A 22,513-nucleotide genomic window follows, 5' to 3' on the forward strand; every position below is an offset into this window, starting at 1 on the left:
TACTCCTACTGGTAAAACTTTAACTCATGTGGTAAACTTTTGTTCTGTGCACAGCATAAGCAAGAGCAATTCTGTTGATATATTACATGCTATCTCATGATATGTAACCTTGGTAAATTTACATACTTGACACCAATCTAACGCCTCTTTGTGATACCATTCCTTAGTTTGTCGATGATAATAAATGATGGTATTCTTTCCTCTTCTGTATTCAAAAACACACCCTTAATTTTGTCTAACATATAGCTTCTATAGGTGACAAAATTTAATGACTTGCTTTTTTCCCCACCAACATCATCATCATTTGTTTGATTAATTATTAAATGTACACTGTTTTATATTTGGTCAAATGCATTAACAATAGCTTTCATACTATACGCAATTAATAATTCCTCTGCAAGTGTTCCTTTAGACTAAGAATACATGTTTTGTAAAATTGATGACAACCATTCTTGGAACCCTTATTCATGTTCCCGTAAGCTCTAAAGGTCAGTGCAGTTTCAAATTGACATTCCAAAAAGCTCAACTCCAGCACTAGTGTCCCGGAACAAATTTCTTTTTTGTCTGGTTTTCCGATGCACATGGGCTGGTTTCCAGTCCTCCACAATGTTATTGCCAACAAAGTCTTACCCATAGTCCCAAACCATAGCTTTTTTGAATTCTGGGAACTTGGGGGAAAATAACTGTTCTGGAGTTAGATGGCTGACAGGTTAAGTAACCCAGGTAAATGCATAAACTGCATATCATTGTACAAAACTTCTTTTAGGGATCTTAGCAGTAATCCATTATCACACCCAGGCTCTTTTTCCGGACACTAAGGTTGGTTACTTTTCTCTTCCCCAAGGCTCTCCTCAGTTAGAATTTGGACTCCCTGTGGCTTACCCAATCCTTCCATGTGACATAAGAATAATTGCCCTCATGTTGGTGATAAGCATATGGGAAATTAGTGGACACTACTTCCACCCAATAAGACCATGTCTGTCTTTCTTTCCTCATTTGTGGTTCCCTATCCGAATCTGTTACTTGTTGTCCATAATACAGATTTACACTTTCATGTCACACACACATTTATCACTCCACCATTTACAGAACCAAAACTGCAACCATGACATTGTCCTAACTGAGGTACCATCATAGTTTTATTGATGTGCCTATCTGTACCTTGATAGTGGTTACATTTGGATCGTGTGAATCATGGAAGTTTGGCTACAAAGGTGACATCAGCAAAATTCCAGACCCAACCTTCTTGCTTTGTTCTCCTTGTTACATTTATACTCATGATTCTCCATCTGTCACTCAACTTCAAAGCCTTTCACCCTGAACTCATGGCCTTCCACCTTTCAGTCATATTTAAAGCCTTCCATTTTGAATTTTAGCCTTCCCCACTTAGAGCTCACTGCATCCCACCTGAAAAACAGAAGAATTATTGTGGCTCTTGAAAAGATCCCTTAAACAATTTTAATTGAGTGGCATGATACCAGGCCTTTCTTTATCATGTTCCCTTGTCAATTAAAACAAGATATGCTGTAGGACTAGCTTTGTCAGTCTTTGTGTTGGGTCTGCTTGAAGGAATGCTACTTTTTCCGCGGAGGTTTGTATCATTACTTGATCTCCTGCTTGCCAAATCCACATTTTGGGCTTTATACCACGTGTATCATGCCTGAACGGTCTTATCCTGTTCTTGAGTCATTGTTACATACTTTTCCTTCAACATGTCGCACAGCTCCATTATCCATTTTTCTGCTGATAGTAAAAGGACCTTTGGACGATGGGCTATCACCATGAGCTATTCTGGAAGACTCATTTCTCTCCCTGTCATGGCTATATATGGACTAACCCAAGTAGTTTTACTAATAGTTTCTTGAATTAAAGTTAAAATTTCCAGCAGGCAGGCATCCCATCTACCTCTAGTTTCACATACCAGTTTGCTTAACATACTGTTTAAGGTGCAATTAACTTGTTCTACTTTATCTATGTTTGTAAGTGGTACAGAATGTAAAACTTCTTACCAGTTCCCAGCATTATGTGTGCTTCCTTCATTACCTAGCCTTCAAAGCGAGGCCCCTGGTCTCTTTCCAGTACCGGGTTTACCATGGTGCCGGTGGCTCCGTAGCACTGGGCCCACACTCACAAGGGGCCCATAACGCTTGCTTCCTCCCCTCTCAGTGCATGGAGCAGCACACTACTTACTGTGACAACCAGCCTCCAGCCCCAGAGAACACCTTATCCCCCCACACACCAGGCCAGCCTCTGGGGCGAGCAGACCACCAGCCCTCCCCCTCCCTGATACATTGTATTCCCCCCTACCAGACCAGAGACAGGCAACAATGTTTCAGACCAGCTCTCACTCTCTGCCCGCAGGGATCCAGCCTGGGAGTTGAGAACCCAAGGTACGCCGGGGGCTTTAGTTCCTTGGCCAGCTCCCTGCCTGGAAAGCTGGCCCTGGAGCAGGAAAGGAACTACATCTCCCAGCATTCCCTTGGTTGCTATCAACCATAAAGGGAGGGGAAGCTGCCAGGGCTGTTGAGACCCTATGCACAGAGCTTGCTGTGAATGTGGAGCTGGCTGCTGGAAGGGGGTGGTGCTGTGAATGGGGAACATGCAAGTACTAGGAGTCAGGGCTGTCCCTACCCATACACAAAGTACACAGCTGCGTGCTGGTCCAGCCCCTGCTCCACTTCTTCCCTATGGCCCCCTGCCCCGCCCCAGCCCCAAAGCCCCTGCCCCACCTCTTCCCACCCCTGCTCTGCCCCCCCACTCCTTCCCCCGCTCCTCCCCTTCCCCTGAGGACTGCAGCAGGGGTCAGGTGCCCTGCACTCACCAGGAGGCGGTAAGTGGAGTGACCCGGCCTCAGCCCACTCTGCACCATGCCGCTGGCTCCCAGCTGCACCGCTGGTGAGTGCTGGGGAGGGGTTCCCCCTGCCCCCCAAGCCCCGAGGCTGGTAGCCAGGGGAGCAGAGCGGAGCAGGCTGGGGCCAGGTCACTCCACTTCCTGCCGCCCCATGAGTGCACTTACCGGGCAGCAGGAAGTGGCACGAACCGGCCCCAACCCGCTCCACTCTGGCGGCTCATGCTTGGGGGGGGGGGCGGTTTCCCCCTTGCCCCCCAAGCCTGCTTCTGCCCCCTCCCCCTGTAGAGTCCTGGGGCCAGCTCTCCCCCCCCATCCGCAGAGGCCTGGGGACAGCCCCTCCCCCTCCCATGGGAGGGCTGCGTAGGGCACCAAAATGGCTAGGGACAGCCCTGCAAGAAGTAAAAGACTTCCCCAGATTGGATTAGGGATGCTAGCGGCCTCAGCTGGAAGCCCCCAAAGAAGGAATTGCATGGAATGAATGGACAATGTGCCTCTATCTGAAGCCTAGCAAGGGTCAGAGGTACGTGGACCCCACCAGGAGAAGTTAAAATGTTAAGTAAGGAAGGGAAGGCTTTACTAGAGAACCTGGGCAGCTTTAGATACCAAGCACACAGGAGAATGTGACTCAGTTCCCACTTCTGAGCCATGGAAGCAGAAATTGGTTTTTCCTTTCCAGATTTATCTAACATTCAGAAAGGGAATCTAGTACCTCCTTCCAGATTTACAGCCTCAAAGTTCAGGAGCGCTCAAGTTCAATTTGGGCCCCTCTCTGTTACTTCATTTCTCCCAAGTCAAATACTGATCCACTGTAATTTTCTGTAGAAAACTTAGAATAAAATTAAGCAACACATGCTGGCATCTTCCCAATGCTAACTAGGACTAGAATGGCTATTTTCAACAACCATTACCCTTTTTTTAGTTTTGTTTCCCATAAAAACATGACAGTAATATTGCATTGGCAAGTTCTCCACAGAAACTAAGAGTGCAACAAAAGAACAGCAAAGGCCCCTTAACTTTTCCTCATTTTGTGGGACAGTCTTACAATGTGGATCCAGATATCCTCCAATCACAAACTGAAAATTGTTCCACTTTACTGCAGTTCTGTAACCATGCAGGAACCAGACCTGTGCTCTGTTAACATCCAAAATTCCTACTGAATTCAGATGTGCCATGCTTTTGTAACCATACCACCTAATACTTTCAGACCTTGTAAGCTAAGCAGATTTACATTTAGTGATGGGGTGGGAGACTTCTCAGGAAAAGTTACGTATTGCAGGAGGTAATGTGAGACCCTCCTATTTACAATAGTAAACCAGTGAAGCATAGTTTTAGAATGCACTGTGCTCCTAGAAGCAAAGGACCTCATCTAGAATTTTTACACAGTCTATAAAATACAGTGAAAAGACTCCTACTGATTTCAACAGGCTTTGGGTGGAACTGGTTATATACTGGGGTAACTCCACTGTCTTCATAGGTTCCCAGTCCCACTCTGGAGGGGGGCAGTGTGAGCTTGTTACAGAGCTGCTGCTCAGGGATGGGGAACCTCCTGGCGCTCCAGCCTCCGAAATCATCCAGGCTGCACTTTCTGCATGACTGTGCTAACTGAAGGGTTCATGGGAATTGGGGGGCCCTGCTGCAGGTAATGGGCATCTCAGATACTTAAAGCCCTATGTAAGGGGACTATTGTACCCTTACTAAAACTCAGTGGGGATGTTTTGGTTGGCTAGCTCCCAGTACCAAAAGTAAGGGGAAGGGTCGATGGGAAATCAGGACCCTGAGACTGACAGTCCCCAGGAACAGTGGGGAGAGGCCAATGCTCCAGGTCAGCCTGATTGACAGGGCGGGCACACTAATCAAGGCCGGGGGGGTCCCGTCCTCTGAGTGAGCTGGAATTGCCTGGGTCAGACAGAGTGAGCTCGAGCTAAGGAGAGAGCAGGGGCCCAAGCTGAGCTGGGGAGCAGAGCCATGCCAGCCAGAGGGGCCAGAAAAGCAGCCCAGGGAGCAGGTCAGTGCTGTGAGCAGAGTTACAGAAGCAGCCCACGGAACAGATCTGTCCTGGGAGGAGAACTTCAGCAACCAGAGCCACAGGGGCCAGAGAAGCAGCAGCAGTGCTGAGAAAGAGTGGAGCTGGAGCAGTCCGGAGACGGGTGTGGTGAGCAGCTAGGGAGAGCAAGGTGAGGAGCCAAGGCGGGGGGACCCAGGGCAGCGGGCCCAGTGCAGGGAGATGCCCCCAGCCAAGAGGATTTGCAGGCCAGACTTGGAGGGGGATCATAACCATGACGGGGTGGGGGCGACACTGGGAAGAATGGTCCTGCCACCTAGAGCCTGTGGCCACCGCCAGAGCAAGTGTCCAACCCGCAGCATCCCTGCAGCACAGCCAGGGCCTGAGAAGGTGGTCTGGGACTTGTGAGGAACAGATTAAACTTCCCTCACATTCCAGAGACGCTGGTTGTGATGTCCTCAGGCCACAGAGCGGGGTGATGTGTGTTCCTTTAACCTTTCCCATTTTTTCCTTTTTAAAAAAAATTGATTGCTGTTTAATAAATTATATTTGCTTTGAACTGTATGTAATGATCAGTGGGTCAGGGAAGTGTCCAAGTGCAGAGAGCACCCCGGAGTAGGGACACCCTAGCCCCTGTCCTAAGTCAGTGGTCTCCAAACTTTTTTGATCACGCACCCTTATCAGTAAAAATTTTTTGAGCATGCACCCCCAATATAGGTATATTTATGTATAAATTATATGCATGTACTACTGTACTAATATATCATGTACATTATAAACATACACAAAAAACTGAAATTAAAAAAGGATGAGAGAAATAAAATAAAAAAATATTTTAAAAATATTGTTTATTTTATTTATTAATGGTACAAAAAAACCTTTTTGCTCTCACTAAAAAAAATTAATTTTTTTTAGTGAGACCAATGTGATTGAATATGCTTCATTATTTTTGAAAATCTTGGTTTAACACTTTGTGATACAGCTATTCGAAGGTCTGGTTCTAAGTTCAGTTTATTTCTCACCTTGGTTTTAATGGCTGTCTAGCTGAAAAAGATGCCCCACAAAAAGATACATAGATCAAATGGAAGAAGTGCATCGTTGGCTGTGCTTACTAAATCATGATACTCATATTTCAATCCCATCCACCAATTATGCAAAGGTTTTTGTTGAAATTGGGCTAGTAAATTTTTATCTTCCCTGATGTCAGTCAGTTCTTGCAAACTAATCGGAAGGTGTTGCATTTTTATATTTTTAACAAATGGGTTCAAAACCCACTGAAACTCTGTTTGGAAGATTTTTAAACAGGTTAAAAAACGTGGAAACAGAATTTAAGTGTGCAGATATGAGAGTTTTTATAGGTGACACACATCGTTTTCAGCAACAAAATCACATAACGATGGAAACATTTCCAAACATCCGTTTTCAAAATGCTCTCTCCATAGCATGGGTTTCTTTCGAAAAGCAGTTACTTTCTCACTCAGTTAAAATGTCACCTTTACCTTGAAGGGACCGATTAAGTGTGTTTATTTTTTCAAAAATATCTGCTAGGTTGCATACTACTGACAGCCACTTGTCATCACAGAAAAGGTCAGCAAATTTGGAACACTTGTCTTTCTGTAAAAGAAAAATGCATAACTCATCTTTAAGTTCAACAACTCTTTTAAGCACTTTGCCACGAGATAACCAGCGAACCTCTTTGTGGTACAAAAGGTTTTCATGGTCACTCCCCATCTCATTACAAAGTATTGAGAAGATTCTACTATTTAAAAGGTCTTGTTTTTATAAAATTAACCACATCGATGACATCCTGTAGCACTTTGTGCACTTCTGGCTCCAACTTCTTTGCTGCAATAGCTTGCCTATGAATGATATAGCAAATAAATTTCACGTGTAGTGCTATCTCTCTAACCTTACCCTGGAATCGTTTTATTCCGCTCAAAGCAGCTGCTCCATTAGCGGTTACACTTACACAGTTTTCCCCTAAAACATTGTTTTTATTAAAGAAGTCATTTACTGTTGAGAATATATCTTCTCCAGTATATCTTTCCTTTATTGGCTCACAAAAAAGTAGTTTGTGTATTTCATTATTGAAACAGAATCTAGCACATACCATAAGCTGAGACATATTAGAAACATCTGTACTTTCATCCAACTGTATAGCAAACTTCCCACACTGCATAATTTGTTCTAATACTTGTTTCTTCAAATCTTCAGCAATGTTTTCTATGCGTCTTCCAACAGTATTTGCTGACAAAGGAATGCATTTTAGTTTGTCGCCATATTGTTTTCCATGTATTATTTCATCCACTTTTACCGTGGCAGGAAGAACAAGTATTTCCCCAATGGTATGTGGCTTTTTGTCTTTCACTATTAAGTAAGAAACTTCAAAAGAGGCTTCTAAACATTTGTCATTAAGTTTACAAATTTTCACTAAAGTACTGGATTGAGTATTGCATGACTTTAAACTTCGCTGAAAAAATTGTAGAGGTTTGTCTTCATGTTCTGGATGCTTAGTTTTTAAATGTTTTGCTAATTGTGATGACTTCATACTATCATTAGCTAATATCTCAAGGCATAATATATGCTTAGGGTGAGGTTCATCGTTAACGATAGTGGATGTAAATCCATATTTCAAATAGTCCTCTTGATAATTTCGAATTTTTTTGGCCGACTTCTTGTCGGATCTCATTAGATAGTCATTGTTTTTACCTCGTAATGAGGCTGACGAAGAGCTCATACTAGGAGTAGGAGAACTGTCAGCTCTGCCATTTTCTTGTTGTTCGCTTGTGCTCACATTATTAGTATTATCTTCAATCCACGGCTTCTTTGCAGGAATCTTTTTAAGCCACTTGTCCATTTTGTGAGGGTTAGTTTAGTTAAAACTAGATAATATAATCCGTAAATCCACTTAACCGGTCACATGTAAACTGCAATACGTCACAATACGCTGAAAGCGAACGAACGAGTCAGGGCACCACTGTCAACCCCTCCGCATTGTGGAACTCCCACTCTTCCCTCAGAATACCTCGCAGGGCCAGCTCCAGGCACCAGCATAGGAAGCACGTGCCTGGGGCGGCACACTGTAAAGGGCAGCATACTGGCCAATCTTAGGGTGGCGCTCCTCCAGCAGCCCTTTTTTTTCCCCCCTCCCACAGCACTCCTCCTGCTGCGCCGCACAGTGGATCACCTTGCACACCCCCTGGGATGCACACACCACTTTGGAGACCACTGCTCTAGGCGACTAACAGTAGCAGGGTTCCCTTTCCCTTGATTAGGATTAGGGACAGCGTGCTCTCTCACCGGAGCCATGAAACTAGACTGATATCCCTGTGTTCCACATGCAGGGTCCAAAGGTGCTGAGGGACAAGATCTGTTTCCCTGCAAGTCTGCTTCTTTATACTTTTTTGCTTCTGCTTGCAGTTTTTCTACCTCTGCTTCTAACTCTCCCACCCTTCCTTTTAGCAATCACACTTTCTAACCAGCTGTTCGTAATCAATTAAATACATACCAGCCATTTTGTCCTTCTCTTTGCTGTTTTTTAACCCCATACACCATATTATGTTGCCTGTTGGATATTTAGTTGGGTAATCATCATGTGTTGGATATCCTTGTTTCAATGCCTTGTCATACTGAGACAGGGCAGATTTTACAGCCAGCAACCTTACATCTACACTGAGGATATCATCTTCCTCTGATAAATATTGTGGGTTGTGCACAAACTCAGTTTTGTCCATCTGCAATGGGGGGTGGTCATCCTTCTTTATTTCAGTCATACAGCCAAAATATCTCCACAACAAAACTAATAAACTTATGCTACAATAGTTATAAAAAGCACTAATTATACACTCTTCATATTGTGGATCACTGTATCCCTTCATCTTTCCCTTTTTTAACCTAAATATCCTCCAATCTCCAAATTTTTAAATACAATTCTATTTACAGACTAACAACAATTTATTCAAATCAAACACCCCATACTGAAATGCCCAATCAACAGATTAATCCTTTTTCCAATTTATTTGATCTGCACAATTACAATTTCCAATTAGGAGATCTGGGCCAGCCAACAATTAACTAGAGGTATTTATGGCTATACCCGCCCCTACACTAACTGTTGGTCCTTATGGCCTCTTTGATTTCCCACTTCAACAACAGAGGAACTTCCAGCTTAACCACACTAAGTACAGTGTCTTAAGACTGAAACCTAAGTGTTTCAAAACTGCAACAAACCCCTTGAATTCCCCAACACCAAGACTTGCTCGCTACAAAAGGTATGAGAGTCACCAACCAGTCAGGTCAGAGACACACAACCAAATAAAAAATGAACAAACTCACCCTCTAATTTGATTGTAGGTTGTGATCCTAAAGGATATTTCTCACCCTGCTTGCTGCGCCAAGAAACTGTTGGGATTTTGTGGTTCCCAATAATAACCACATGAGTCAGATGCTGGGCAGAATCAAGGGTCTTCGATTCAATTCAATTCCATTCAACAAGACTTTAGTCAATGTGTACAGTGTGCCCCTGGTACAAAACTGAGCCAGAGTCCCTCTAGCAAGGAGCCCCTCCCATTGCTATTTTATAGCACATGGCAGTTACATAACAAGTTACATAACGCAAACCTCTAACCAATCATATTTAACCTTTCTATATATGGATTTGATCATCACATGCTTGTACTTCTCCACTCCACATGGTGAGCTTGCCCCCCTCCCCTTGGCCTTTTCTAGAATGTTCCTGGTGTGGTGAGTCACAGCATGCTTCTTTATACATAAGTACCTTCTAAATCACATTTTGTTTAAAATGAACAAAAGCATACCCTTCAGGTGGGACTCGAAGTGTTTGTAGTGACTCTGGTTTGTTGATTATTTGGATCAGGTGTCTGTATAGTTATAGTCACTATAGGCTTGTAAAGGTTTGGACTCACCCCTGTAGTGCCTCCTGGTCGTTGGGAATTCGCTCTTTTCCAGCTCTGGCCCCCGTGTCCCTCACAGACCCTGGTGCCCCTTTCTCTGGGGTTCTGCCCAGTGGTGAGCTAGAACCGGTTCACTGGAACTGGTTGTTAAATTTAGAAGCAGGACAACCAGGGCTGGAGCCCCCACAGGGAAAATTTGGTGGGTGCAGAGCACCCACTGGCAGCTCCCCGCCCCGCCCCGCCCCCAGCCCCAGCTCACCTCTGCCCTGCCTCTGCCTCCTCCCCTGAATGCGCTGCCCCGTTTCTCCACCTTGGTTTCCCGTGAATCAGCAGAGGGGAGCTGGGGCGGGGGGGGGCGGGGGGAGCGCGCGCGAGGAGGGCCACCCATGCCGCAGCAGGTAACCGGGGGGGGGGGGGGGCTGTGTGTGTGCAGGGGAACCGCTTCCCGTCCCAGCTCACCTCCACCTCCCTGGGCCTGAAAGCGAAGCCGCCGCCTGCTTCTCAGCCTTCCCAGGCTTCCCGCGTGAACAGATGTTTCACGGGAAGCCCGGGGGGGGCGGGGGTGGAGAAGCAGAGCGGGGCAGCGCGTTCAGGGGAGGAGGCGGAGGTGGAGTGGAGGTGAGCTGGGCCCAGGCACAGGGTGGGGAGCTGCTGGTGGGTGCTCTGCACCCACCAAATTTTCCCTGTGGGTGCTCCAGCCCCGGAGCACCCATGGGGTCGGCGCCTAAGGCACCACTTTTGATGTGATCAGTGGGGGAGCAGCCGCCCCCTCCTATCTACACTGTCCCTCCCCTAGGAGGGAGAGGGACCTGCTGGATGCTTCCTGGGAGCTACCCCAGGTAAGCACGTCCGGGACTCCCCACCTCGCCCCCTGGCAGGTCCCTCTGGCTCTTAGGGGCAGGGTGGGCACCCACTACAGTGGCCCACAAGACCCTCCTGCCCGGTTCTGGGGACAGTCAGGGGACAGGAGTTAGATGGGGCAGGGGTCCCGGGGGGGGGGCACGGGGCATGTCAAGGAACACAGGGGGTTGGATGGAGCAGGAGTCCCAGGGGCGGGCCACGACCCCCTCGTGGGGTGAGGAGGGAACCGGTTGTTAAGATTTTGGCAGCTCATCACTGGTTCTGCCCCCTGGCAGTACCCCCACACTCTGCCTCTGGGTCTCCCCTTCCTGGGGAACCCCCAACCCACTATCCCCACCTTGCCTCAGTCGGGGCTACTGCCAGTCATCACCAGTCGGGGCTACTCCCTGGGGCATACTGCAGTGTAAAGGCCACCCATCATAGGCAAGGGGGTTCAGACCTGTTGCCTTCCTCTGCCTCCCAATACCTCTGTGGGCCTTGGACTAGGCCCTACAGCCTGGGGAATTGCCAGCCTGGAGCGCCCCCGCTCAGCCTGCTCCTTCCCCAGCACTGCACCACCCTCAGTTGTCTGGCTGGCTAGCCCTGCTCTCTCTAAGCCTGGAGAGAGACTCCTTAGGCCTCTGGCTCACAGCCTTTTTATACAGGCCAGCTGGGGCCTGACTGGGGCACGGCCCAGCTGCGGCTGCTTCCCCAATCAGCCAGCCATAGCCCTCTCCAGGGCTGCTTTTAACCCATTCTATTTTAGGAGCGGGGTAGCCACCCCGCTACAAGGCTCCACAGGAAAGGGTGGCTGTGGATACTGCCAAGTCTTTATATTTGGATCAGACCATGTTTCTACTCCTTGTTCTACATTTTCCACCACATTTGTCACTCATACATTTACTGCCTGTTTAGTATCATTTTTAATCCATCCAAATTTTTTATCATTTTAAACATTTGTACAAATGCACCTTTCATTTCACAACACACTCTCTGTAATTCAGTATATATTTCATCCTTATTATAATACTTCAGTTTCAAATATTTTGTTCTGAGAGGATTTTAACCAACTTGGAGGCTAGGACCAATTGTGATCTTAATTGTTCTGGTTCTGTTCTCATCTCTGCCACCTGTTTCTGCCACAAAATAGATGGGTCCTTTACTTGATTTTTGTTTCTTACATTCAGCTTTTAGGGACGACACTTTATCCTTCAAGGATGTCCCCTTTAAATACAATCCTTCTATTACAGCCGCCTTAGTTTTTTCTTTTCTTGTTAATCCAGGACTTGGATTTCCACTAACCAGGAATCTCCCATTCCACATATTTCCGTAGCCTGCAATAGTCCTCCTCTGTGGCCTGCAACATAGTTTTCTACCCAAGTGCCAAGAATTATTAGTACCCTTGTCCTAAACCAAGGGGTGGTCGGAAGATATTTGGTCATGATTCAAATAATCTGCCCAACCAAGATATATTCCTAAAGAGTACCCTCTGCCTTATCCTCCGGCCTGGCTTGCCATATCTGTTGGACTAGTTCTTCATAATAAGGCTATGAGTTGACAATTTAGTGAATTTATTTCCCAAAGGCTGCTTGGCTTTTTATTAAAGGAAATACAGCCCATATGCTGAATTTAATGTAACTACAAATCCCTACTGCAATCATACTTCCTTAATACTATAAGCAATGGCCTGTTGCTTACTGCAAAGCCAGAAGGAGGAACCACCATATTATCCAGGTGTCCTGTGGTCTTGACTGTCCAATGGGCCTTCTAAGCTAAACCTTTTTTTGCAAATCCCCGTTTTATAACCTACACCTAAATGCCTGCTGCACTTGTGTGTGTCAGTCAGTGTTTCATTGTCTCAGATACAACTTCTTTCAGTGGTTGCAAGTCTTCCTGTTATAACGGTTTCATTTTGCTTAACCTACTTTATGGTTTTAACTGATAGAAAAGCAACCCCTTTGAGCCTTATAAAACAACTTTGCCTAGAAACAGCAAAGCTAATTATAATTAATTCTACCTAACAGTAACCTATGTTAGCAGTTTATATTAAGTGCCATTTTGCATTATCTATCCTTCATAACTGAGGAAACAGGACTTACTATTTAGGATATCACAAGCAGAGAGCTTAGAAGAGTGAAATAATTTAAATACCTACGATGAGTGGTTGCTGCTGATGGTGTCTGCCTGAGTGATGCCTGGCATTGGACTAAAGCTGCATAATATAAATGATGGGAGCTGACCCCAGGTTTCTGTGGCAAAAAAATGCCATTAAATTAAGGTCAAATTACAGTTGCATACGCTTTACCTTAATGTACAGAACAGAGACTTGGCCAGCCACAAGAAAGAAAATCAGTATGCACTCCCCCTTATAAATGTAGATGATGAGAAGGACAAGGTGGGTGAGGTAATATCTTTTATTGGACCAAATTCTTTTGGTGAGAGACAAGCTTTCGAGCTTACACAGAGCTCTTCTTCATGTCTGGAAAACTAATTCAGGCTATGTCTACACTTTAGATAAGCTATTACCAGCAGGAGAGTGGGTTTGTGGGGGGGGGTGGGGAGAAAACCTGGATATGTCCTGGAAATGGCCCAACTTGATTATCATACACATTGTAAGGAGAGTGATCACTTCAGATAAGCTGTTACCAGCAGGAGAGTGGGGTGGGGGGAGAGAAAACCTTTTGTAGTGGTAAACACCCATTTTTTCATGGTTTGTGTGTATAAAAAGATCTTCTGTACTTTCCACAGTATGCATCCGATGAAGTGAGCTGTAGCTCACGAAAGCTTATGCTCAAATAAATTGGTTAGTCTCTAAGGTGCCACAAGTACTCCTTTTCTTACTACAGCCTATGTCGGCATAATTTATGTTGCTCAGGGGCATGAATATTCTACCGCCTGAGCAACGTAAGTTACACCAACATACGCACTCATGTGTACAGCGCTATGTTACTGGGAGAGCGTCCCCATAGAGTGTTTTCACTAGATGTGCTGCAGCCGCACAGCTGCATCCGTACAGCAGTGCTGCAGCAGTGCTCTACATGTAGACATGCCCTCAGTGTCATGGCTAAATACAAGGTGGAACAAATTGTTTAGCTAACACACATTTAGTTAACACACATTTCAAGGGACCATTCAATGTAAAGTGGCCTGTTAACACCTCTCCAGTCATTAGGGAGGAAAGGATGCGGGGGAGAGGGGAATGGAGGAGCACCTGGCATGGGGGTCTTAAAGGGTTATAAATTGTTGTGATAAGCCATAAATTCAGTGTCTCTGTTCGGTCTATCATTTTTAATGTTTAGCAAAGTTATGAATGTAAACTCTCAGGCTCGTCTTTTGAAAGTGTTGTACATGTTTCCTTTGATGAGGAGGTCTGATATGCCAGATATAGAGTGATTGCTTTGTGAAAGTGTTCACCCACAGCTGGTATGGTATTTTGGTCTGTTATTATTTTCCTTTGTAAGTTCATTCAAGAGCAGAGTGATTGTCTGGTTTCACTCACATAGTTGCTACTGGGGCATTTAGTGCACTGGGTGAGGTGCACCACATGTTGTGATAGGCATGTGTAGGACCCAAAGATCTTGAAATGTGTATTGTGGGGGGTGTTTATCATTGTAGCAGTGGAGATATGTCTGCAGGTTTTGCATCTGTTGTTCTGGGAAGGTCTGGTGTTGCTTTGAATTGGTGTGTCCTTGTCTGTGGGGAGCTTGCTTCTGATGATCAGCTTGAAGAGGTTCGGAGATTGATTGAAGGCCAGGAGACAGGGTTCAGGAAAGATTTCTTTCAGAATAGGGTCCACATTGAGTATAGGTTGAAGTTATTTGATGATACTCTGTATAGGTTCTAATGTGATGTGGTAGAGATGATGAGATGGTCAAATAGTTTGACACACCATGTTACAAAATGAAACAAGGTTGTAAGGGGCCTAATGCGGGTTACTGCGACTGAAGATAAGTTGAGGAAGACTATGTTGGCACGGGCATATTCAGTGGAGACTGGAGAGTTATATTGGTGGGACGGCTCTTGAAGTGATTGTGGATGGAAGACAACCAAGGTGGAGATCAAAGTCTCAGTATATGGACCAGGTATCAACGGATCACAATCTGCATGATAGTTTGGTATGTGCTCATGAGTTTTGGAAGAAGGCTATAAAAGTCTCTAAATCCAAATAGGGAATTAGCAAGAAAGAGGAGGAAGAACAAAGAGAGAAAAGATTTTAAACAACAAAAAGTATGCAAGTATGTTATCTTACCTAAAGTTTAGCATTTCCATCAAGACTTAAATAGGCCTGACCTAGCCCATGGACCTTCCCTAGCCCCCTTCTCTACTGACCCTGCCCCTCCCCCGTCTTCACATGGTTGCCCTTTAAACAGTTCTAAAGTTCTTTGTTTAAGGTTTCCTGCCTGAAGGGCCTGTCGCAGAAGCTGGAGGTGCTGTGCCCAACTTGGACAGAGACAAAAGGTCAAAGGCCTTGACACCTGTATTATCAGTTAAGCAGTGGTGATCAAACTATCAAAAACCATTGATTAGATGACTGCAAATGTGCCAGACAACCTAAAACTGACTTATTCTTTAGCAAGCCACACAATAATCATCAAACACACAGAGGGTCACATAATAGTCACAAAAATATTACAAGTGCATTCAGTATTCTTTAAAATATGTAAATACACACCCACAAATCAGCCTGTCTGCATGATGTGCAACCTAGGGGATTAAGGGAATTATTTAGGGCCAGATTCTGTCGCCCTTACTCACATTGAGTAATAGTTTACTCATGAAGTAGACCCACTGTAATCAACAGGATTATTCAAGGCCAGATTCTGATACCTTGACAAACACTGGATAGTCCCTTAACTTCATGAGCAGTCCTGTTGACATGGGACTACTTGTGGACTAGGGACTACTCAATGTAAGTATGGCAAAATCTGACTCTTAATAAACCTACTGTATCTCTGACAATTGTCTTTAAAGACCATGGACAAGTGGAAAGGTACTGAAAGAAGAATGGGCCTTGCAATTACCATTCCTTAACACAATCTGTTTTAAAAAACAAATAGAAGCATATAGACGAGGGGTGGGCAGGGGTGTCCCATCCTGGAGGACCCTCCTACATCCCATACTCCTCATTCCCAGCCCCACTCCAGAGCCTGCATCCCCAGCTGGAGCCCTCAACCCCCGTCCCTGCACTCCCCTGTCCCAACACGGAGCCTCCTCCTGCACCCTGAACTCCTCATTTCTGGCCCCACCCCAGATCCTGCACCCCCAGCCAGAGCCTTCCCCCACCCCCCCCAACCCCAATTTTGTGAGTATTCATAGCCCGCCATTTCTATTCCCAGATGTGGCCCTCAGGTCAAAAAGTTTGCCCACCCCGGTATAGACAGTTAAAAAGGAGCGTTGGGATCTCTGGATGTACATTTGACTTTCAAAAATAGGGAGTAAGTGGGTGGGAATGTTTTGGATGTGTGGCAGGGGTGGTGGTTAAGGGCAAGGTCACTTCTTTGGGATTCTCAAAAGCAGACAGAGCCTCTTCCTGTGTCCAAACAGGTGCTGCTATTCAGACGAAAAAAGAACTCAGTAGTTGAAGCTTAACCCACTCATCTCACAGCCACACACTGGCTCCTTCAAATATAGACCCCATTGCACTCTGAGACAAAGACCACCAAACAAACTGCAGAACCAAAATGCAAAAGACTAGGACTTGCTGCATGTGCTGTGGCACTCTTGGGAGAGGACTGAGTAGGGAACAGTCTGGTCTAGAGCTGAAGGATTCAGTGGAGAAAATGACAGAGTGGGGCCTGAAATGAAAGGCCATACCTCAAGGGGGCAGCATCAGAGGCAGGCCCCAACTATATGCTTTGTCATTGTGTTATTGATTTTAAATATATAAGTGAGGGAGAGGAAGGGGCATAGGTGCTGGAACTAGGGGTGATGGGGGTGCTGCTGCACCCCCTGGCTTGAAGTGGTTTCCATTATATACAGGGTTTACAGTTTGGTTCAATGGCTCTTGGCACCCTCACTATACAAATTTTTACAGCACCCCTGGGAGGGAAAAGAGAAGACAGAATTCCCCGGGAGAAGGTGCTATTATTAACCACTGACGGCTATTAACCACTGATGTCCTATCCCCGGGGTCACAAGAGGCTGACAAGGAACATGATACGAGTGTAAGGGGAGAGGAGGAAGTAAGCCTATGTAGCAACAAGTGGTTGTACATACACCCCCACACACGCACATGCGCATAGAGCTGATTGAAACAATTTTCATTTACTTAAATTATTCTAGTATCACTTTCAGTTACATCGGGAACCTGAGAAACACAGCATCCAGCTCTGGAAATCAACAATACAATTTAAGAACATTAAGCAAAAATAGTCATCAGAGAGATGATTTACTTCTGTTTTTTGGAGGCTGATAAAATACTTCCCTTGTGTCAGGGCTATTGTTCTCTTGAAGGACCAGACCACTTGAGACTGCATTACAGCTCCAGTCCATATGGCCAGAACCCCAGAAGTATCAGCAGTAGTTGCCGTTCTGCCGTAGAAGTGACACTGGGCAAATGTCTGAAAAGCTTGACCTTTTGTGTCTGTATTTAAATTACCAATTAGCATATTTAAATGAGGAGAGTAAGAGAGTTAGGGGAAGATGGCACAAGAAATAAAAAGCTGGTATAGATGTGTTGAGGAGAAGAAAAGGGGGATTGGACCCACCTATTTAATTTAAGCCTTGCTCCCAATTCTCTTTTCCCACTCTTTCAACATAGCTCATTTTTCCACTCTTTGGACACAGTTCATTTTCTTGTTAATTCAAAAACACTATTGCAAAGCGCATAAGGGAAAGGTATAAAATGTTGTGGTCTCTAGTATCAGGTGCTTCAGGGGAAGGTATAAAAACCTCAGAATGGACAATTCTGCAATAATGTACTCCAGGAGGAAAATTCGTCCTAACCTTTGGCCAGTTAGAGGTTGTTCTATGTTTATATACCATCCTCAATATGAGCTAATTGTGAGAGCAGATTTATTGTGTAAAGTGAGCTATTTTCACTGAGAAACTCTTGAGTAAATGAGAAGGGCTGACTACATAGAATCACTAGAGATGAGCAAAGAGAATTCTTGGTGAAATTTGCTGTTGCTGCAAAGCCAATATACTCAGGCAACTTCAAAGATTAGAGGAATACTTATGCATCATGACATATCAACCCTCAGGATAGAAAATGAGAACCAACAACTTCTGTCTCCTAGTGGGCTACAAAAGAATGAAAATTATAGAAATCCAAATAACGTTGTCCTCATATGGAAAAGTCAGTAGTCCTTGTAACTCAGTAAACTCTTGAGTAAGTTTTCTTATTTCCAAGAAGAGACAAAATCAAGGTTTGCTGTACCAGTAGTTCATAGTTTAATGGGCTATTCCTGCTATGAAGCATAACATATCCAAGCAGCACAGTGCTGTGAAAGCTAAGAAAATTTCATTGTATAGGAATAGGTCATGGTCATCCTCCAGGGGAAAATTCTGGATGTAGTATATTCTGAATACATGATGAGGTATAAAGCAGACTAGTATTACCAGGATGAAAAAAAAGCTCTTCATCTGAGCCCTGAATTCCACACGTGAGTTCATGTCAGGCCAATACTTCATTGCTAACTGAAAGATTACAGCTAATTGGATTATGAAGAGTGCAGAGACTGTTGCCACCATAATACCAATCATGCAGTAGTTTGCTATCATCATACCCTGCTCCTGAATATCTCTGTGGAACTGAAAGCATTTAGAATGGTTATAGTTTTTAGAGGTGCCATAATATGACAAAAAAATAGGGAAGATAATCACAGTTCCCACAAACCAGACAGCAGCAATCCAGGTTTTAGTGTACCACCTCCGAAATTCCAGTCTCAAGAGGCGTATTATAATAATAGCGACATAGAAAATGAAGGTGATGTACATGTGGGCATAGATCATGGCACTAAACATTTTGCAGGTGAACCACCCAAATTTCCATTCAGATGAAATGTAATAGGTAAGGCGGAAAGGAAGACTGAGTAAGAGAATGGAATGTACCACCATGAGATTGATGATAATGATGGTCATCACAGATTGTATATTCCTTTGAAACAATTGAAGGGCCATCACAATGACTCCAGCAATGCCCCCTGCCAGATTGACACTATATAGTGCTATCAAAATCAAATGCAGTCTCTCCAAGTTTTGTGGCAGTGTTCCATTGGAGGGAAAATCCTGTTGTGCTGAGCTTGTGTTAAACATCTCGAAAGTTTTCTTTTCTTTTCAAGGTTACCTAAAAATACAACAATAGAAGTTGCATTTTAAAATCTGTATTTAATCTGTGCTTTCTCTGTGGCTACTCTTGTTTTTTTAAATTATAGAATGGCACAAATTCATGAAATAACATTTCCTGGATTGTGTGTGAAAATGGTGTACTCTACATAACTATATATTCTTATGAATATAAAAATACACGGTCCTGATATATAGCACTCATTAGATTACATGTGTTATTTTTATACTGGCTGCATATTTACAAACTTTTTGTCCATGAACTTGGATCTATTTTTTCTTTTCTTATTTCCCTCCAGATATGTGAATAGTTGGAATAGCCAAGATAGCATCTGTTCATCATTTTAAAAAGCAACAACAAAAACCCTGTTATTTTGTAAGTTAAGTTTGAAGATGAAAACTGTTGTTGGAATATGTAAACATGTTTGTGTGCATGATGTGGACCACCATTTTAATTTAACTTAGGCTACTGAAGAACCAGAAGATGGTAACAGCTTTCAGTCACTAGATTCCTAGGCTGAATTAGAGCCAGCATGCTAGAAGTAAATGGCTCCATATCCCATCACCTTATCCTTTCAATCTTCTATCTACAGAATTTTACCTACACCCCTCTATTTTTGGGGGTGGGAAAGAGCTGTGAACTATTTTAGGACCAAATTTCTAAAAGGTATAGGTCCACTTGCACATGCTAAATATAAATGTATGCATGTGATGTATTTATAGTTATTGCAGTTATGCACACAACTAGGTAGATGGATGCCCAACTTCCTGTTCTCAAGCAGTTACTCAGTTTGCACACATCAGTACAGTAACTGCATATAAATTGTGTGCATACCTGTATTGCATGAAATCCCACCTCTTAAAAATATGAGCCTTAAAGCAAAATAAACTTTATAACAATGGTTTACAGATTAGAATAGTAGATTGGGCTCAGATTCCTATTGTTCAGGAACTTGGTTTCAATAATTTAGTTTAACTAGCGGTTCTTAAACATATTCCTGTTCATATATAAAATATTCTATGTCAGTGGTTTCAAACTTTTTCATTTGCGGACCCCTAAAATGCTTTCAGATAAACTCCAAACTTTTACTAAAAACTAGTTAAAGCATTCGTGGAATGCAGAAAGTAATAGACAGATAAACTCTAATATTATATTGAATAAGTTACAGTCCAGAATCAGAAAAAGACTTTCCTTTCATTCCTTTTAAATATACATTTAAAAAAATTTAAAATAGTAAAAAATGTACAACTGACAGAATTTCACGTCAAATTTGCAGAACTGACAACTTTGATATACAGTACACTAAAAAGACTAAGAATGTTTAATAAGCATTAATAACTCTGCCTTTTCACTCTCAACTTAAATTAATGTTCCAGTATATATTATTAATATTTCAATAGAAGCTTTGTACAGGTACGCATTTTTGTTGTTACAAACAGGATAATTAGAGCATTGCATGCCTATAGTTTCATTGCATTACTCAGGAATAATATTGTCACTATCTATTGTAATTTGTAACTGAAATACAAAGAAGAAATGTTACCTCTTAATGTGTTATTATCCTGATTTCTTTTCTTCCTTCTCCGTTTCATACATCGCATGGTACATTGCGTTCAATCTCACCGTAAAGAGAAAGCAACACGTATTAGCAGCCTTCCTGTAGGCATACTCTCGCTTTGTCTACCCACCTACAGGAAGGAGCTACTAGTGTTATTTTCCTAACCACACACTAAGGACTAAAAGTTTCCAAATGCCACAGAGTAGCATTTTGTGTGAACTTGTGGGAGGTACAGGTCTGAGCAGGTTCGAGTTGCCCAGGAGTTGGCTAGTCTTTTTCAAGTTAGATGGTGTAGCAGGGTAGTCTGTCCCTTTAAAGACTAGGGGATGTGGCACCAGCCAGCCCTCTTTGATTATCAGACTCAGCTGAGAAGTTGTGTGTGTGTGTTGTGAGAGAGAGAGATGTTGCCTGTAAAAGGTCTGTGAAGGCTCAGTTGCTTGGGGACTGTGGGAAGGAGTTTGACTCTTGAAGGTCACCCTGGAGCAGAGAGAGGTGCAGAGTCGGAAAGGCCTCTCGGTCCTGTCAATCTCGTTTGCTTGTGATCTTTCTGGTACTTTGTGGGGTTTTGTTTGAATTAGGGCTGAAAATTAATCAGTTAACTCAAACAATTAATTCAAAACAGGTTAACTTGATTTAAAAAGTTAATTGCGATTAATCACCATTTTAATTGTTCTGTTAAACAACACTAGAATACCAATTTAAATTTATTATAAACATTTTGGATGTTTTTCTACTTTTTCAAATATATTGATTTCAATTACAACACAGAATACAAAGTGTACAGTGTTCACTTTATATTATTATTTTTATTACAAATATTTGCACTGTATAAAAGATAAAAGAATTTGTATTTTTCAATTCACCTCATACAAGTACTGTTGTGCAATCTCTTTATCGTGAAAGTGCAACTTACAAATGTAGATTTTTTGTTATATAACCTCACTCAAAAGCAAAACAATGTAAAACTTTAGAGCTTAGAAGTCCACTCAGTCCTACTTTTTGTTCAGCCAATCGCTAAGACAAACAAGTTTGTTTACATTTATGGGAGATAATGCTGCCCACTTATTTACAACGTCACCTGGAAGTGAAAACAGGTGTTCACATGGCATTTCTGTAGCCAGCGTTGCAAGGTATTTATGTGCCAGATATTGTAAACATTCTTATGTCCCTTCATGCTTCGTCCACCATTCCAGAGGACATGCTTCCATGCTGATGACACTCGTTAAAATAATGTGTTAATTAAATTTGTGACTGAACTCCCTGGAGAATTGCATGTCTCCTGCTCCTGGCTTTACCTGTGTTCTATTTCATGTTATAGCAGTCTCAGATGATGACCCAGCATATGTTGTTTGATTTAAGAACACTTTCATTGCAAATTTGACAAAATGCAAAGAAGGTACTGTGACAAAGCTCTGAGCTTGTATTGGTGGGTCCTGTGCTTATGTGCGGATTCAGTGGCCTCAGGAGCTCGCTAAGGTCCTCAATGTGACTTCCCTTTTCTCAGGGTAGAGGCAAGGGTCAGCCTACCAAGCTACTTTCATCACAGGCCAGTATGGGAAGTGGGGAGGGGGAATACCCCACAGTCTCTGTTGCTCCTTTGAGCTTCGTAGGCGCAGTCCAGCCTCCTGTCTGGACCAAGTCGTGCTTCCCCTCTCAATGGGGTCTCTGTAGAGCGGGAGGGGGAACCCGGGCCCACCCTCTACTCTGGGTTCTAGCCCAGGGACCCTAATGGTAGCAGCTGTTGGCGGCTTCCCCTTCACCACTGGAGCTGCTTTGATTCCCTGGGCCACTTCCCAGTGGTCCCCTTTTTCTAGCTTCACCTTTACCTCAGGCTTCAGCCACACTTCCTCTCCTCCAGCTCCTTTCACCTGGGGTTCTGTCGAGGCAACTGGAAGGAGAGTTTTTAAGCAGTATGAGTGGGACCTTGATTGCTTCCAGTATCTCCATTAGCCTGATGGTCTTAACTGGTTAATTGGTGTCAGGTGTCTTAACTGGCATGGGGTAGCCTTTGTTTGGCTATCCAGGGAAACAGGGACCTGCTCATCCTGAGAGTGGTATACCT

At 43.8% G+C, this 22,513-nt stretch overlaps 1 protein-coding gene and 1 long non-coding RNA gene across 3 annotated transcripts in view; one reads left to right on the forward strand and one right to left on the reverse strand.

Annotated features, from left to right (window-relative positions):
• The window catches only part of LOC122464649, a 33,080-nt gene extending 12,620 nt beyond the window's left edge, over positions 1-20,460 (forward strand). The window contains exon 3 of the long non-coding RNA XR_006288867.1: positions 19,192-20,460. This is a non-coding gene — a long non-coding RNA (uncharacterized LOC122464649). The remainder of the gene's footprint in view (positions 1-19,191) is intronic.
• On the reverse strand, positions 16,599-22,290 carry LOC122464648 (probable G-protein coupled receptor 141). Of its 2 annotated transcripts, XM_043540590.1 has the most exons (3): positions 22,278-22,290; positions 20,437-20,511; positions 16,599-18,893 (listed from the first exon to the last, which is right to left on the reverse strand). In XM_043540590.1, exon 3 carries the CDS (start codon positions 18,860-18,862, stop codon positions 17,999-18,001), a length of 864 nt encoding a protein of 287 aa, XP_043396525.1. In that variant the 5' UTR covers positions 18,863-18,893; positions 20,437-20,511; positions 22,278-22,290; the 3' UTR covers positions 16,599-17,998. The 2 variants fall into 2 exon arrangements, with proteins under 2 accessions (XP_043396525.1, XP_043396524.1); XM_043540589.1 differs by lacking the exon at positions 22,278-22,290 and having other exon boundaries at positions 16,916-18,893; positions 20,437-20,564.
• Positions 22,291-22,513: the final 223 nt, after the last annotated feature.

The sequence above is a fragment of the Chelonia mydas genome, chromosome 2 (assembly GCF_015237465.2).
Source record: "Chelonia mydas isolate rCheMyd1 chromosome 2, rCheMyd1.pri.v2, whole genome shotgun sequence".
Taxonomy (NCBI): Eukaryota; Metazoa; Chordata; order Testudines; family Cheloniidae; genus Chelonia; species Chelonia mydas.